The sequence below is a fragment of the Watersipora subatra genome, chromosome 1 (genome assembly GCF_963576615.1).
Source record: "Watersipora subatra chromosome 1, tzWatSuba1.1, whole genome shotgun sequence".
Lineage (NCBI taxonomy): Eukaryota > Metazoa > Bryozoa > Gymnolaemata > Cheilostomatida > Watersiporidae > Watersipora > Watersipora subatra.
In genome coordinates this window covers 15,360,657-15,378,697 of record NC_088708.1, presented here as the reverse complement: position 1 = coordinate 15,378,697, position 18,041 = coordinate 15,360,657, and the positions used below count along the sequence as shown (strand labels likewise).

The 18,041-nt window shown below is 37.3% G+C and overlaps 1 protein-coding gene across 1 annotated transcript; it reads right to left on the bottom strand.

Moving 5' to 3' along the window:
* Positions 1-12,685: 12,685 nt before the first annotated feature.
* LOC137396725 (rho GDP-dissociation inhibitor 2-like) lies at positions 12,686-16,459 on the bottom strand. The gene is made up of 5 exons (XM_068083038.1): positions 16,250-16,459; positions 16,051-16,134; positions 15,737-15,877; positions 13,555-13,666; positions 12,686-13,011 (listed from the first exon to the last, which is right to left on the bottom strand). The coding sequence occupies exons 1-5, from the start codon at positions 16,437-16,439 to the stop codon at positions 12,927-12,929; spliced, it is 612 nt and encodes a 203-aa protein (XP_067939139.1). The 5' UTR covers positions 16,440-16,459; the 3' UTR covers positions 12,686-12,926.
* Positions 16,460-18,041: the final 1,582 nt, after the last annotated feature.

The window sequence follows — 18,041 nt, the reverse complement described above, 5'->3', positions numbered from 1 at the left end:
TGCGAAGTGTCCACAACTGGCTCAACCAACTCTACTTTGTTAGCCTGAACCAATCCTTAATTAGACTAATTTCCGGGTCATTGGTTTCATCGGCCTCACTGACGTTGCCGCCAGTGCCACTCACAGTCTTACTGCCTCCGAGAACCTCAGTTGCAGCAGCCTTACTAGTTGGCACATCATGATGCTTACCCGTGTTGCCACTTGCACTTGCCGGTTCGCCTCTAGTGTCCTTACCTCTGACCGCTGTGCCCGACACTTGGGTAAGCTTGCGCAAGCTAACCAAGGCATCGTACATACTTATGATCCGTCGCAACCTGTCGACGAAGGTTGTCTTCTTCTTACTGGAGCTTGACCAAAGCTCTGTCGGAGGTGGCTCAGGCCTCCTTTCTCCTGTTGATGTCAGCTCGCTTGACATCAACCTTTTCCTGGGACATAAAATCAGACTTTATGTCATCGAGGGAAATCTGAACCTTATCAACAACAGGTCGCCTTACCTTAGAACTGTCCACTGCAGCCACGTAGCTGATGCTACGGTTGACTACTTTGGGCTTAGGCCAAGGCCTCGTCAGAGCTGGTGCTGGCTCTCCTCTCTTCGAACAGCTTCCTTCCTGTCCGAGTACAAGAGACTCCTTCAGAGAGGCACTGGGTCATCAGGTGTCAGACTTCGCCACAGTAGCTGCAGACTAAAACCACGCACTCTTTCGACCAGTGCCCCTTACCGCCACACTTTCTACAATAGTTGCTAGGGTAATCAATTGCATAGTGATCCCTAGAATAACCACAAAACTAGCAAAACATTCTACCTCCCTTGCCATAAATATGTCTGGCCTTTTCCTTAGACTTCTCAGTCTCCTTGCTGGCTTGGTCGGTACCCTTATCTGGCTGGCTTCTGTGACCGTCTGCTCCATCCCGTCTTCAGGCAGATCCCTGTCTCCGGGTCTTCCTCCACCAGAGACAACAGACATCAGTAAATATAATAATTGAATAAACTATCTGAAACCATAATATACAGGCATAAGTGTTAGTCAGGATACAGGCATAGTCAGGATTGTGATTGCATCTCACTTGTCTACCACTCCTTGTAACCACCACCACCAACATTTTGACTGGTTAAGCCAGCTAGAGTGGTTAGGGGAGGTGCCACATTCCCGCTTTGTTTTACCGATTCTTTAATTAGGGTTGGTAGGTCTTCCATATCATCACTCTCTATACTCTCCTTTTCAGGGTGAAGTACAAAGAGGTGTTCCCTCTTATCAGGAGAGTTATCCTCTCTCAGTATAACACTTTTCGTCCTTGGGTCTGTAGGTGCTCTATCAAAGACCGACTTATCTGGGCTCAAGTCTACTTAAAGGTTGACTTGCAATAAAATTCACATTGCAGTTATTTGGTATCAAAAGATTCACCATGTCTTACTCTGTTGTGTTATAGGTGCCAAATATGTGGAAATGTGATTACAAGCTCTTAAAAGCTCAAAAACGAAAAGCCGCTGTAGATTGGAATCTCTTTATTTCGATGACGTAGTCACGAAATTTGGTTATTGTCTTGTCACGTGATGTTCTCACATGAATTGAAAGGCCAATAAAAAGCTCAATATGAAACTTATCGTAGCACTAGTTTATGACAAACACTTCAGGTTTTACCGAGGACCCCGTATCAAATATAGATGTTCGCTACTTTACAGTTTTGTTTCGGCATTATTCAATCGTCAAGTCGTAATCTAATCATGTGACCCAATACTTCGCAAATAATTTCTGCAGCACTTTTCGATTATCACAAGTGACCAACAGGCTCGTCATGATTACCAGACAATGATATGTACTCCTTCAAGCTAAGGCTAAAAAATTAAACGAATTTTTACGGTAAGTTATAAGATATTACTGCTAAAAGTGACAGCATTACGATGACGATAAAATAGGCGCATAAGAACAATAGACATACTTTTATTGAATGAGTGAAGTATATTTGTGAAAATATTTCGACGAATAAGGTTGCATGAAAGTGTAAACAGAAACCATCTCTCACAACTACATCACATTTGAGCCGTTTTGGAAAGGGAATCCAAGCTACGGCGATCTTGTGTGGCTGTGATTTTCTGTTCGTTTTTGAGCTTTTAAGAGCTTGTAATCACCTTTCCACATATTTTGCACCTACAACACAACAGAGTAAGACATGGTGAATCTTTTCGTATCAAATAACTGTAATGTGAATTTTGTTGCAAGTCAACCTTTAACAAAGAAGCTCTATATTTCTTATCCCAATTATGCTTAAAATTCTTCATACGAGAATTCTCTAATTCCTCAAACTGGCCATAATTGATGTCACTCTCATAAAGTATACCCAATTTAGACCTTACCACCCTACCAAACATAAGCTCACTAGGGGTGAATCTAGATGGCAATGGAGTAGTACGATAAGCTGTTAACGCTGCATATTTATCAGTAGTTTTTTTTCCATAAAGACTTAGCAGTTTTTACAGCCCTTTCTGCCATACCATTAGAACAAGAGTATCTAGAATTGCTAGTGACCAAGGTAAACCCCTGATCCTCAGCAAACTTCCTAAATTCTTTGCTATCAAAGCATCTTCCATTATCTGACCTAACTATGTTAGGTATGCCGAACCGAGAAAATAATTCTCTCATAACAGTAATTATTGCTCTAGGTGCTTGTGAGGCCACAGGTATTGCCTCTTTTCACTTGGAGTAATGGTCAACTGTCACTATGAAAAAACTGTTGTCTAGAATGAACAGGTATGAACCAATAACTTCCCATGGCCTGAAAGGTAATGTTGACTCATGCATAGGCGGATGTTTTATTTGCGAATGCATAATATAAACATTACACCTAATAAAATTTTCAATATCACCAGAACAACCCGGCCACCAAAAGTGGCGTTGGGCTCTCCTACGGCATTTAGTGAAACCTTGGTGTCCCTCATGACATAACTCTAGGTATTAAGGTCTCAAAGACTTGGGTATATATATCCGATAATTATACAACAACATGCCTCCATATATACTTGAACTATTTTTAGCTGTGTGTAACATTTCACCTTGTAAACGGCCATGTTTATCTGGCCATTCGTTTATCAAATATTTCATACACTGGCTACCACACTCGTCATTAACCATAGTGCTCACCACGGCCTCCTCCCTCACATCGGCATGTGTGCTGGAAGAGACTATGTTATGCACATAAGCTTGTATCGAGCCACACTTAGACTTATGAGTTCCACCACGTGTATCGCTGTTTGGGCAACTCAACGAATCAGCTAAATACATATCCTTGCCTGCTGTATGAAAAAATATTGTAATCATACCGCATTAACTTTAACTTCGACCCTTTGTACTTTCGCCGGCAAGCAGGAGAGATTTTTTCACCTAGATTCGAGATCAAAGGTTTGGGGTCTGACTCTATTTCAAATTTCTGTCCCACTAGGTAGTAATCAAACTTTTCACAAGCTCATGTAATCGCTAAGGCTTTCTTTTCAAAGCATACCTAGTTTCCGTTTCTGACATTTTCCGTGATGCATACTCAGCTGGTTACCATTCATTTTCACCAGCTAGTTGCAATAAAACAGCTCAAGAGCATTTTTACTGACATCTGCAGACACCCGGTGTTTAGCTATTAGATCAAATGTACATATAACTGGTTTTTTAAACATTTCTTTTTTAACGTCTTCAAAAGCCTGTTGTTGATCAAGCCCCCAATACCATTCAGATTTACAACCTGAAACTTCATAAATAGGAGTACAAAGTTCAGCTAATTTTCTGCTAAACTTAATTAGATATTTAATCATACCAGTGAAATGCCTCGCTTCAGTTTCATTTGAAGAGAGTAATATGTTAACTATAGCTTCTCTTTTACCAGGATCTGGCTTGATAGTATTACCACTAACCACATGTTCAAGAAATCTTACTGCCAATAAACCAAATTCACATTTTACCTTTCTCAACGTCATTCCAGAGCTTTTTATTCTTTCCAAAACTCTGCTGAGTCTCACCCAATGTTGTGATGGATCAGAACCATACACTAATATGTCATCCATTAAACAGATAATGCCTTTTAATCCATCCAATATTTTTTCCTTTTTAAAAAGGTTCTGGAGCTAAGGTAATTCCAAAAGGCATTCGCCTAAAGCAAAACCGTCCTCCACGGTGTTACAAACGTGGTCAATAATTTATTTTTAGGGTCTAATTTCACCTGCCAAAAACAGAGTTGGCAGCAAGTTTAGAAAACATTGTGCCTTTAGACAACTTACATAACATATCTGAGATCTTAGGTAAAGGGTAAATTTCCCTCTTAATTCCTTTATTTACATTAGTTAAATCCACACATTCTGATTTTCCGACCAGCTTTCGGGGCTATTGTTAGGTCCGAACACCAATCAGTAGGTATTTCTATTTCTACTTTTTCTATAACCTTATCATTGAGCATTTTATCAAGCTCTCTCTTAGCCTGAGATCTTAACCCAGCTGCACTTGATCTTGGGGAATACAACCTGAGGGGTTCTGCGTCACTTCTCAGGGTGATGGACAACATACCAGGCATAGTACCCAATCCTTCAAACATTTTAGAAATTTCCCTAATAGGATCAAAATTATCCGTGCACATACCATTAATGACAGCGAGTAAATTAAGATTTTCAAGTTCTGTCATTCCTAAAGGATTGCAACTAGAACCTTCCAATACATATAGAGGAGCATCAGTAGTGCGCTATGAGCTCTTTATAGTTATTTTACTGAATGAACCCTAGGACTTTTAGACTTGATCCATCAGTGCCATTAAAGATGTAGTTGCGTCAAAAAAGTCAATTAGGACCCATAAAAGGCTAAAACATCAGCTACAATTTGATGCCATTTTTGTCTTTGTAGACCAACCCTGTCCAGAGATATATGCGTTTGAATGAGGCCCTCTTTTAAAAAGCTCACGTTCCAGCGGGTGCCTATTTCGTGACGTCACAAGCAAGGTATCTGAAACGAAACCACGAGCAATAAATATGAGGTCGATTCGTTAGCCAATCATGCGTGCGAAATTTTTATATAGGCCGTAATAAATGTTATCACTCGTAAAACGCGTTGTCTGTGATCTCGAAGATTCTCCTAATTAGAGAATTCATTCTCAACGCGTTTCAACAATTACTAAGTTATACATAGTTTTAAAAGGCTTCAAGTTTGAGCGACCGCTACTCAGAGTTATCTGAGCAACTTTTAGTGAAAGATTAGAGTAGACAGCCTATGGCCAAAGCTGACAGGCGTCAGCAGCGTTTTGCTGCAGAAGAAGACAGAATGGAGGTAAATTAACTTAGAGTCTTCTATACTTTAGTAAATGTAATATTTTTTATAGTCATAAATACATATACTAATTAATAAAATGATAATTCTTTGCTATCTCCAATTATCGTTTCATAGCTTATCTGCCGTTTTACCTAGCTATAATATTTTTTTCGAATTTTCTTTGGTAAATTAGAGTCATGATTACAAATTATTTTCACTCGTAGGAAGTGGGTAAAATCGATTGATCATTGCAAATCTTTAATTTCCAGAACCAAAGCTTCGAATCGTTGGCTTGGCGTACTTGTGCCTTTATTAAATGTTTATTCGTTTTTAAAATTACACTCGCAATCTATTTAACTCCCAATTTGGAAGCTGTCAATAGATACGCTTTAGAATGACATATCTATGAATGACATATTTATTGCATCTACTTTGTTTACATTTACTTGTTTTACTGATTACAGAATGTTTATGTCGTCCCACCAGCCGAAGAAGCTTTGTCAGTGTGGAAACTGCCATAAAGGAGAAAGCGAGACTTGAATGCGTGCTGGATGATGTTTTGTTTGAGTTTGTTGCAGTAGATGAATTTGTCTTATTGTATCAGCTAATACTATGTGAGTGGCCACGACTTGATGAATATTTTTAACAAAAGCTTTATGCCGAGATGAAAATATTTTTGCTTGTAAAAATTATATAATAAAATAATATTGTTGAAGATAATGCAAAACATGATTTGCAGAATATTGTAGTGAATCGGATATGGTATATGGGTGTCCGCAGAACTGGAGAATGTGAGTTCAAATCCAGTTTGCAGCAGACTTCTCATCCTTAAAACTCTATCCCTGTCTATATTCTTTTCAAAGAGGTGGCTTGCTTATTTCACTTATTTAGTATTCGGTAAGAATACTACTAGTAAGAAACTAGTACGTAGGCAATAGGTAATAGGCGACATAATGTGGGCCGGGCTTATGGCAGGCTGTATATCGTTTGTATGGGTAGCTGCAGAACTGTGCTGATACAAAGACCGCGTTCTACATAAGTGACTTGACAGAATTACCGTAGACCGGTAGAATTGGTAGTCGGTACCCAAATGTTTACACAACATTTGGAGAAAGTGAGTAGAACAAATTTTCAATTTTCGTTATTTGAGGCCTTTGAAACATTCATAATAATGCATCTGTAGCAGGATTTAAAATTTTATTTTAGCCAACATGAGCAAATACAAAATAAGATATATGCCAATAGAGCCGCGTAAGACTAGACTTTTATCGCAAATAGCCGATGTGAATACGAGAGATAGAGACAGGTTGCCAAACGCGTGACATCATTTTGGGCAAGTCTGGGCACGTTTTGGTGGCCTTAGCGTTTTTACGGCGATCAGATTTTTTCGGTTTTAATCTTCAAATATATTGGGAATGCGATCGCGTAACACAACAAACAACATATCAACTGATAGAGAAAAAAAATGCTTTCTTTTAAGATCAACTTAAATTTGACGCAACTACATCTTTAAGGTGCCGATCTGGCTCTTTCCAATTCAAACCAAGTTTACTTGATGTCTTAACAGTCAAAATAGCAACAGTACCAATATCAATTGTTAAATCAACTTCACTACTGTTTACCTTCAAGGTCCTAACTCTTTTATTATCTAGTCACTTACGATCTACAGATGAAAACCGTACACTTCTACTTGAGTAGTTAGAACATGTACTTTTTCACAGGAGTAATATGTTAGTCTCTCTATCCTGTCTATCAGCGCTTTTGCCCCTGCTCCGATTACTTTCCCTACTACTACTTCTGTTGTAGCGGTGTCTATATTCACTTTTCCGAGTATTCTCGGTGCCATTTTTCTTACAGTCAATAGTAATAGGACCTTTCTTATTGCATACAGAGCATCTAGTCGCAGGGCAACTACATAGCCTGTGATCTCTACTACCACAGTTGCAACATTCATCATCACTCTTAGGTGACCATCCATCCTTAGACTTAACCCGCCAACTGCGGTCATACCTATCACCACTAGAGTCTCTTGAAGACCTGCTAGACTCTCTATACCTGCTCTTACGATCATACCTAGGAGACTCATAACCAGAATTTCTACTTTCTTTCCCAGAGTATTTATTCTTAGACCATTCATCGTAATAACTGTTACGTTGCCTTTGTGAAATTCTGTTAATTTCAACATATTTGCAAGCACTTGAATTACAACTTAAATAACGACTTACTTCTCTTACTTTAAATTTATTTTTAGGAGCTTTTCTCAAAGTTTCTGAAATGCTAACTTTGCTAGCTTTACATCTAGCACCTTCCAATATGGCTTCCGATCCTCGAGCAGGTTTTCTGGCCATCAAATTATCCGTTATTTTTTTCCAATTCAACTCCATTTGTTGCATTGATTGCCTTTGTAGAGAACCTTCTCGCAAGCCATTAACAGCTATTGCAAAAGCAAATTCTTTCCTTTCATCTTCATTAAGGCCAAAATTAATATTTCTACTGAGTTTTTCAACAAGCAAATAATTGCTTTCCTTTTCACCGGCTGTTTGTGAAAAAGTAACAAATTTCAACCATGTCAATACCATTTCAACAGTACCATAAATAGTAACTAAATGGGCCATAGCATCCTCATAGGTAACAGAGCGTAGAGCATCTCTACCATTGCTACCTATTGCACGTAATGCCATAATTGACGCATAACAAAAACCAACACGGACACTACACAAGTGTTAAAAGCCCCACCAAAATTTCACTTAGCACCACTACGCTGTAAACACTAAATCACAGAAAGCACAGAAACCACACACGAAACACTTACCACGAGGTATAGTACGTGTAAAACACCAAAGACCACACGAACACAGCACAAACACGAATCGCTTTTAATAAACAAGCAGCGGCGATCCTGCCGACTGCGCCATCTTAAATATATACACTCACCAAATGTTCTACAGGGGAAAGCCTCATCTGCAGTTTGTCACATGCTTATATAGTTCCATAACCGTTTATGCACAAACACCACACATGTTTGTGCATAATTTTTTTTGTCAAAAATGTGTGAAAATCAGGCTTGAGGCTTATGCTCAAAAACCATTCCAATACCAATACATACTTCTGATCTTTTCACATTGTGTTATTATGCTTAATACTAATATTGAACACTTTATCCATCAATAACCAATACTCAATACCAATATTCATTAATTTATCAACCAATATCCATTACACAATACCAATATCCAATATTCAACCCCAATATCCGATACATGTACTGTATCTGACAGTATTCAATACTCACTATCCAATACTATATCTTACAATATCCAATACTGAATTTTAATATCTATTACTATATGCAACAATATTCAATACATGTACTGCGAATTGCCTACTGTAATTTGCTGCACATTTACTCCCATGATGCATTACCTGAATCCCAGCAATTCATGCATACTGTAACATTTTTCATAACTTTAAATTGTATGTGTAGTGCAACTGCGCATTGAGGTGAAATTGACACTCTGGAATGACTGAAACTGCTGGCTTTCCAAGCATCTATACTGTCTTGTAATGAATTGTCTGATGCTGTAGTTAGAAAGCTCATTAACTTTCGCTGTAACTCTCATATCATTTCGGAATAGGCAATCAGGCATTATCACCATTCTGATCAATGAAGTTGGGTCTTATACTTATAACTTATAAGTATAATCAAACCACAATAGATTTTAATTTAAACCATATAGAATCTTGCGAATTGTAATCAACTGGCTTGCCCACTCTTATTCCAGTTTGAGCAGCATTTACCTGTTGCAATAATTTGTTTTTTGGTTGCCTCGTAGTCGACTCGGTACTTGATTCTATGAGTTTTCATAAAAACGTGCCATGCAGGTATGTACAGTGTAATGCAAAAGTTCCTACTGTATCTAGCTTTGCAAAATTTGCACCAGCAACACACTGACTGTATCCAGCACTGCATACTTAGCAGTAGGCAATAACTCTACTACACCGATGCTACTTACTGCACATTAATAATGGTTGTACTGCACGCATACTGCGCAGTAGTGAAAGTACGCAATACAATTATACTGCATGGACGTGAGGTGCTTACTACTTCACTGCTAATGCAACTACATAGACATGTAGACAAAAATTTACTGCCTCTGCAATGTATTTTACATCTGGAAATTATGCACATTTATGGCTTTTTCATAGTGGCCACAACCCTGTTGGCAACACCAATATCCAATGAATTTTCTAATATTCGATAGTATTGTATAGGATAGTGGTCGTCCAATACTAATGGACAATAGTATTGTTCATTAGTATTGCCCAATACTATTGTCCGATACTAATGAACACTAGTATTGGTCCCAAGTCTGGTAGTAATGCACCATGCATGTTGACCTTCAAAGTAGCACATAGAACCCTTGTTGGCCTCATCTACTGTGACTAGTTGGTAGATTTGTCTGCAATTTTAGAATACTTGCTTTTCAAATAGGAGACACTTATGTTTCTTTCTAAAACCAGGGCTAAACGTTAGAGAAAAGAATGAATTTGGATCAAAACGGAATAGAATTACTTGTTATATTTTCAGAAAACTACTTGACCTTGGCCAATAATTTACAAAGAGTGATTAAATTTCTAATTAAACCAGTGACAGCTTTCACCATCATCACAGCAGTCAGTCAACATTACAAGGACTTTTATTTGGGTCTAATCCAGCTTCTCTTACATGTTCTGTATAGTATTGCACCCGCATGACAATTTTGAATAATTTATCATTTGTGAGTATAATAACTAGGAATTGAAATGAGTTGTACTGCACGTGCGAAAATAAATGCTTCATTCCTTGAACTTTATTGAAAAGTGCAGTTAAAAATATTTTATAAAAACAGTAAATATAATAGTATAGCCAAATTCTGACAGCTCACAGCTATTTGTCACGGTGAAGTCGAGCCTTCCTAAACTAATACCTTTGTGCATTGATGTCACCTTTTGCGGGTTCCTTCAACTTTAAATAAACATTGTAGCAGACAACGGAGTACAATATGCTTATTCTCGTTCGTCTTTTTCTGTGCATATCGACAACCTCAACCATTTATTCCTTTCAAAACTTCAAAAATGATGCTATATGTAACGGGTTGGCTTCAACTTAAGACGAGTTGTCTCTCAATATTAGGAGATAACTATGACACAAGTAAAAATAAATCGTTTTATTACGAAAATGTTAATATTTAAATAATTTCTTGTGTTATAATTTTTACTCATAGTTTTGATACAACAAAGGCTTCTCATTTTGTGTACAATAATTTAATGTTTACATTATATGCCACAGTAGAGCATAGCAGAAACTGTCTTACTGTATTGTACCATAGGCTGTTGATACTATAGCAGGAGGTTGGAGACATTATCAAATAGAATGTAATTCAAACCAAAATTGAAATAAAATAACTCGTCAACTTGAAAATCAAATAACGAAGTCAAATTCAAAGCGATAAACTGCTTGCAGCTGAAACATGATTGGTAGCAGTGGCTGCAACAAATTAGCCACTGTAGTTGTTTTAGGTCCTTTCTTCCGAGTGTGCTAAAATCGCTCAAACACAACTAAATCACTACACTTTGCTATACTACTTTGGGTAAAAATATTTACCTGCACGCTGAAGTTTTACCTAACACCTGTTTGTGTTATATGATAAATTTATAACAAAAACATCATCCGGCTTACAATGAAAAGGTGAAAATAGGTTATTCTATGATCAACTATGCTTCATATATACACCATGTTTATGGATTTGCCTTCATGTATTGGAACCTCAAGGTCCCATCACAAACATTGTCTAATTTACAATACAAACACATAACAGCAGTCTGAATTGCTGTTCCAATACACAGCACTCAAGATTACACGCTCTACTAAAGCTCTTGCTTCTGTTTAATGTTAGCTTCCATTAAGCCATCCAATCACCTTAGACAGCGCTAAGGTATCTGGCAAGAACAATGCAGTGATGAAAAAGCACAAGGTTTTGAAATCCCTTCGCAACCCATTTTCAAAGGCTTCATTAAACATACAAACATTTAGTAGGGAGCTGCGCTCTCCATGTTATTACCGCTATCATCCGATTAGTACATGGGATGATTACTAGGTCAGCTGTCACTTGTAGTTATGCTGTCAATATGGAATTTTGATCAACCGCTTCTTTCTTCACCACCGATTCTGATTCTTTCTTCACCACCGTGATCTCAACCCTTTGACAACATTAGTATAAATGGAAATTCATGTTTGTAAATCAATTCGTAGATGCAGGCAGGCCTATGATGAGGTTAGCAGTTGTTATCAGCAAGTTCATTCCGGTTTACATGTCACATTGACAGAATATTCAGTCACTGATGAATTACAATGTGTGAGATTTGACTAGATATTTTATGCAAGCGGTCTTACTAGCCAATCTGACCTCGACAGCGAAGTGACAATAGCTGGCTTAAAACAGCAATCAGTTCTCATGACCTATGTGATGCTCTGTATGTTTCTAGTTATAGTTACTGCAATCAGTTCTCATGACCTATGTGATGCTCTGTATGTTTCTAGTTATAGCTACTGCAATCAGTCCTCATGAGCTATGTGATGCTCTGTATGTTTCTAGTTGTAGCTACTGCAATCAGTTCTCATGACCTATGTGATGCTCTGTATGTTTCTAGTTATAGCTACTGCAATCAGTCCTCATGAGCTGCTATGTGATGCTCTGTATGTTTCTAGTTGTAGCTACTGAAATCAGTCCTCATGACCTACGTAATGCTCTGTATGTTTCTAGTTGTAGCTACTGCAATCAGTCCTCATGACCTATGTAATGCTCTGTATGTTTCTAGTTATAGTTACTGCAATCAGTCCTCATGAGCTATGTAATGCTCTGTATGTTTCTAGTTGTAGCTACTGCAATCAGTCCTCATGACCTATGTGATGCTCTGTATGTTTCTAGTTGTAGCTACTGCAATCAGTCCTCATGACCTATGTGATGCTCTGTATTTTTCTAGTTATAGCTACTGCAATCAGTCCTCATGACCTATGTGATTCTCTGTATGTTTCTAGTTGTAGCTACTGCAATCAGTTCTCATGACCTATGTGATGCTCCTTATGTTTCTAGTTATAGCTACTGCAATCAGTCCTCATGACCTATGTGATGCTTGGTATGTTTCTAGTTGTAGCTACTGCAATCTTCAAACTAAAAGCAATTGATTGGCTATCCACCACTCAACCAACTACAGTATATATGTAACCATGAGTCATGTAATTAGGAGTCTACAGCTAAGCAGCAGTACATAATCACTAAATATTCAATGGCAGACAGTTACTGTAGCCATTTGTACAACCAAGAATATGTTTTCCACCATTCATTCATGACATCAGCAAGAGCCCGTACAAGGATGTTGATATTAAGGTATATTTGCATAAACCTAAAGTTAGCAAAAGTGTAAGAGAATAGAAATGAATGGTATACAACATGAAAACTTAACTAAAGGCAATACATTGGAAGATTATTGTAAAAGAATGAGTGTCGGTGTCGCCAACTTAGCAAGGCCAGACTGTTCGACATCTAACAATGGCATCGTCAATGTGCGGCAAGGTTGCACCAAATTTCATTGTATTTGATCAAATGCGTTTCTTCACTCCCAATCTTTCTTGATGTGCAGAGTTAGATTCCACTCGAGGTACTTGTGCTTGTCATCATCGGTAAAACAGCACGCCATTCTTTAAAGGACAGAAGGAGGTTAAGAAGGCGTGTAGGATTCACCATACACAAAGAATAACTGCTAACATGTCTCGCTGAGCTTATTTAAAATGCTTGAGAAATGCCACCTATCCCTGTTTAGTTTGTTAAAAATATCAATTGAGACTCTGTGCTAATTAGGCATATGTGATGCACTAAAGCTAGTGCCATCAGAATCTTTTGTAAAGTACCACTAACTAGAGTTCTTTATAACATAGCCTAAAATAGGTTACACCAATGCTTTTATACATTGTATGGCCTGTGTTCTATACAAACCCTCTGAACATACATTACATATCTGTGCATATGGACTACTCTTGTAGCAAGGTCCTAGAAAGCTTAGTTATACAAAGTGATTGTAATAAGATAGCCATAAATGATGCAGCGATATCACTATGATAATCAGAAGCCCAAAGGCAGCATTTTGGAATTCTTAGACCTGCGACACAAGCCTCAAGAAGACAAAGAACTTCAAATATACTATCAAATCAGCAAAAATATATATACAGCTATAGCTCACTCACTTGTAGGCACCTCGCATGATCATTCCAGAGGGAGCCTCATCTACAGGGGTCTGGTAGCTATGCGCCTCCTCCTTTGGCCCATAGCTACCTACCATATGAGTTGTAGTGTCAACTGCAATAAAATTAAAGTTCAACAATTGATATGAACTATGAAAATCCATGATTCACAAATCAGCTGGTTGCCGATTTATTAAACCAGCACAGCCATACTACAATTGGTATAGACATGCAACGGCTACACAACCGCACAATTGGTGTAGACATATGCAAGGGCTACACAACCTTACAATAGCTGTAGACATAAGCCAGGGCTACACAACCGTACAATTGGTGTAGACACCTGCAAGGACTACACAACCGTACACTTGGTGTATACACACGCAAGGGCTACAGAACAATATAATTGGTGTAGACACCTGCAAGGGCTACACAACCGTACAAGTGGTGTACACACACGCAAGGGCTACACAACCGTACAATTGGTGTAAACACACGCAAGGGCTACACAACCGTACAATTGGTGTAAACACCTACAAGAGCTACAGGACAGCTCAGCAATGAATGGTGTTGACAAAGAGATTAACTGATAAAATTTGGGTCTTGAAGGTGAAAGAAGCCTTTACAATCTATTTCTTACTGATATCGAATCAGTTTGTAAAGCCTCAACATTAAGTGGTGATTGTAGTGTCCATGCAAATACATTGTCTGCTACTTTTTTACTCCACGTGAAAATGATTGTGAATGATGAGAGAAATGTTTAACTAGAAAACAAATAAAAGGGAACTCAATTCTATTAAATATAAACAACCTGTCTGACCAATGGCATACATACAGGTAACTCCTACTCTGCAAATACAAGCCAACACGTTGGTTATGTTAGACTGTCTTCTATGCTCACTAGTCACAAACTTGAGACTGGCTAACCTTATGAACAAATGTAATGCAGAGCAAAACTGTTTTTTTCTACTATAAAGCAAACCACTAGTGTTAGGATCATTTTAAGAATCAAAAAGTGAATATTTATAAATCTATCCAGCTCATTGTTACAATAAAAACAATCTTCATAGATAATCCCAGAGAGCTCCTCTATCCCAGCATGTAAAAATGCATCTTTACGTCAGCTAGGCTCATTAGATATGTTCCATTTCTGATTAGGTCAATGTGTATCAAAATGTATTTATACACAATCGTAACATGAGCACCAGAATAGGCTGCAAACATCAACCATCCATGCTTGTTATTAACAATAGAAACTTCCAGACATGCGTTCACAAGCATTGGATAGCTTCAGATAACTGTAAACTCTAAACGTGATCGCCAACAGGACGCGAAACATTTGTGTTGAGCATTTTATCTTGTGTTTACTGTTTTACTGTCAGCAACCCAAAATATTTATGAAAATGTTTGTATATGTTTTCATGTGTGTGCCAGTTTACACCAGCAAATGCACTCTTTACGTCATATTGACCTTTTAGCACAGCTCGCAACGCGCCACTGAACTAAGAACGTACAAGTAATTTAGATTAATAAACAAAAACTTTGTGTAATATACAGTTACTTTGCGATATTGTGCCTAAATGTCGGTCCGCACAAATGCAAATTGAATGCTTGTAACTTTTACAGTTGCATATATACTAGACACATTCAACATGTTTAATGCTCACTTTTTATGATTATTGCCTGTAATTACAAATCACAAAAAGCTGGACAGAAACAAGAAAAATATAGTCACTTCAATAATACCGCTACTTCTTTGTGTTAACTAGTATAGTATCATTCTAGATATCGATATAAAATAGCTACAACATGCAGACAATCACGATTTCATATTAATGAAGATCTGCATCTATATAAAATATAGAGAGCATCAGGTAAAATTGAATGGTCATCAGATATGCTGTGATATTTTAAATTGGGACATGCCATTTCTTTAAGACAAACAACTGACTAAATAATAAAAGCATCTTTCTATCGATATAAATGCCACCCAAATAAGCATAGAAGATGCATGAAACCAAATGAGAGAACAGTAAATTTTGCTTTGGATGAATGTGTGGAGAATAAGACACCTTCCCAAAATATGACAAATGTACCAGGAATGGAAGATGCAACAAGGGAAGGTACAGAGCGTTGAGCAAGTGTTCAGAGCAGAACACATGCAATCAGTTGAGTTCAAACTCACCTTTAATACCCTTTCGAGAAGTCTTCAGGACCAGCTTCAAGCCCGTCACAATCTCTCTTTGCACGCAAAAATGAATTTTAAGTCGATAGCTAGTACCCTCCTTGATCGAAAAGCTTTGCTCTTTGAGGCTAGCCAAGTCTCCTAGAAAATCGATAACAGCAAAGCTGTAAGGCATGAGCCTAGATTACGCTAGTTATATGCAATACTATATCGATATGGCTTCAAAAATTACAGGCCCACACACCAGGCCGACACAATAAACACAGGCAATGCAGTGAAACATAAACAAAGGTCCTAGTAAGTGCAGCACTAGCCTGTTAGGTCAAGTATTGCATCAGCTCTTCCTTCCACCACTAAAGATATGCTCTTCACTATGACCTTTCTCGGGTCCTCCGGCCCTAAAAAAGCACCAGATATAGATATTTGTATGGAATAAATATTTTGGCAATGCCAGATGTAATGCCTATATCTGATATGGCTGCTTATATCTGACATGGCTTCGAGCATACATACAGAAAACTGTCGGAGCGTTTGCAGCACTCCCGAGAAGTTGAGCTTTGTATTTTTGCAAACTTTCGTCTTCAGTGTCTTGTTGGAGCATGGCATCCATAGATTTCTCAGCAGGAGGCTTGTAGCCTGGTGTTGTGTCCACATCATCATCATCGACATTGACTGGGGGTGCATTTTCCTCAGATTCCGCCATAATTTCTCTAACAAAAAAAGAAAACAAATCAGCCTCATGAAATATGGTGAATATTACTTGATAAATATACTTACCAATATATAAAACACTCTGTTAGTATATCTCAACAGGTAGAGAAGTTAATCTTTGCATTTTCAGCTTGCTCACTAAAATTTAACACCGTACACAAACTATTTTTATATTAAAAAAATATTTTCATTTGTACTTCACAAATAGCTGGTCGATATAGAATGCAATGCTAGCATTAAACCATTTATTATCTGACTTGCAGTGATCCTACCAACATTGAGTGATAAATTGATACTAAATTCTTAAAAAACAATAGTAAGATATCTTATGTATGAAATGAACTATGTTAACAATATGTCATCCAACGCACAGGCCTAACATGATACTTGTAAATGAATAATGCTTATTATGGTGAAAATGCATAATCACTGAGGAATCTGCTATAGAATGCTCAGCAACAATAATCATTTGTATCAGTCATGGTTCCATGACAGACGTAGTGCTAAACAAATGCAAACTTGACATAAAAAGCAGAACTCTCTGTGTGACTAGTAAGTTCAGATGTGAAATTAGATTTTTGTATCAGAGAGCTGTTTATCAAGTTTGTATTGACTGTTAAATTTGTATTTAGTGACAACAATATACTCAAAATCTGCATCCTTCAAACAAGGAACGCAATCTAATATCACTTCTTAACTATTAAAAAATATCTGCATAGTTTTTCTTGGCTTATGTAATCCATAATTAATGGTTGATTTCATATCATATTTCATTGTCAAAGCATTACAAATGAATATTTTTCTGGCTAACAATGAAAATTAAAGAAAAACTGTTAATTCTTTGCTGTTTAATGTGATTGTATGGTGAAAAACACATATACTACTTTTATTAGTATAACAAAGCAAATCCCTATATACGTATATAGAAGAGCTATTGTTACAATTAGACAGCTTTCCCGTCATAATTAAAGCAACTACTCTATTTTCATATTACATGCACGACTGGCAAAATGAAAATTTGGCAGCTTTATGTGACACTGTTTTGTAACTTCTATCAGCTACATGTAAGCTTTCAACAGAAGCTCAGTTCTGCTTTTCAAGTTTAGTAAGCGGACTCAGAAGCGCAAACCCTATTAAGCTTTAAATAAGTGTTATTATACCGTGGAAACAATACTTACAACACAATAGAAAAGAATAGTGTAAATTACAGACTAAGACATTTTACAACTAGCTAAAATTAAGAGTAACCATTATCTAAAACTAGGCTAGAATTATGTATTAATCTAAATAGTTATATGCCTATTATATACCAGCTTTATCTAGTACAATGCTCTACATAGATGAGCTCGTTGTATTGACCATAAATGGAGACATCAAATTTGTTGTAATCAGTTAAAAGTGACTTAGAGATAAGAATATATGTCATAAATAAATTATATGCCTGTAATTCCGAACGTTACCTTTTTACTAACTCGCTAGCAAATACCCTCACATTCTTTCTCAACCAGTCTTGCTAAAAAGCTTATCACAGACATAAAACCAAAAATGTAACTTCAACAAAAACTCCTAGTTGAATAAAACTGTAGTATTTAAA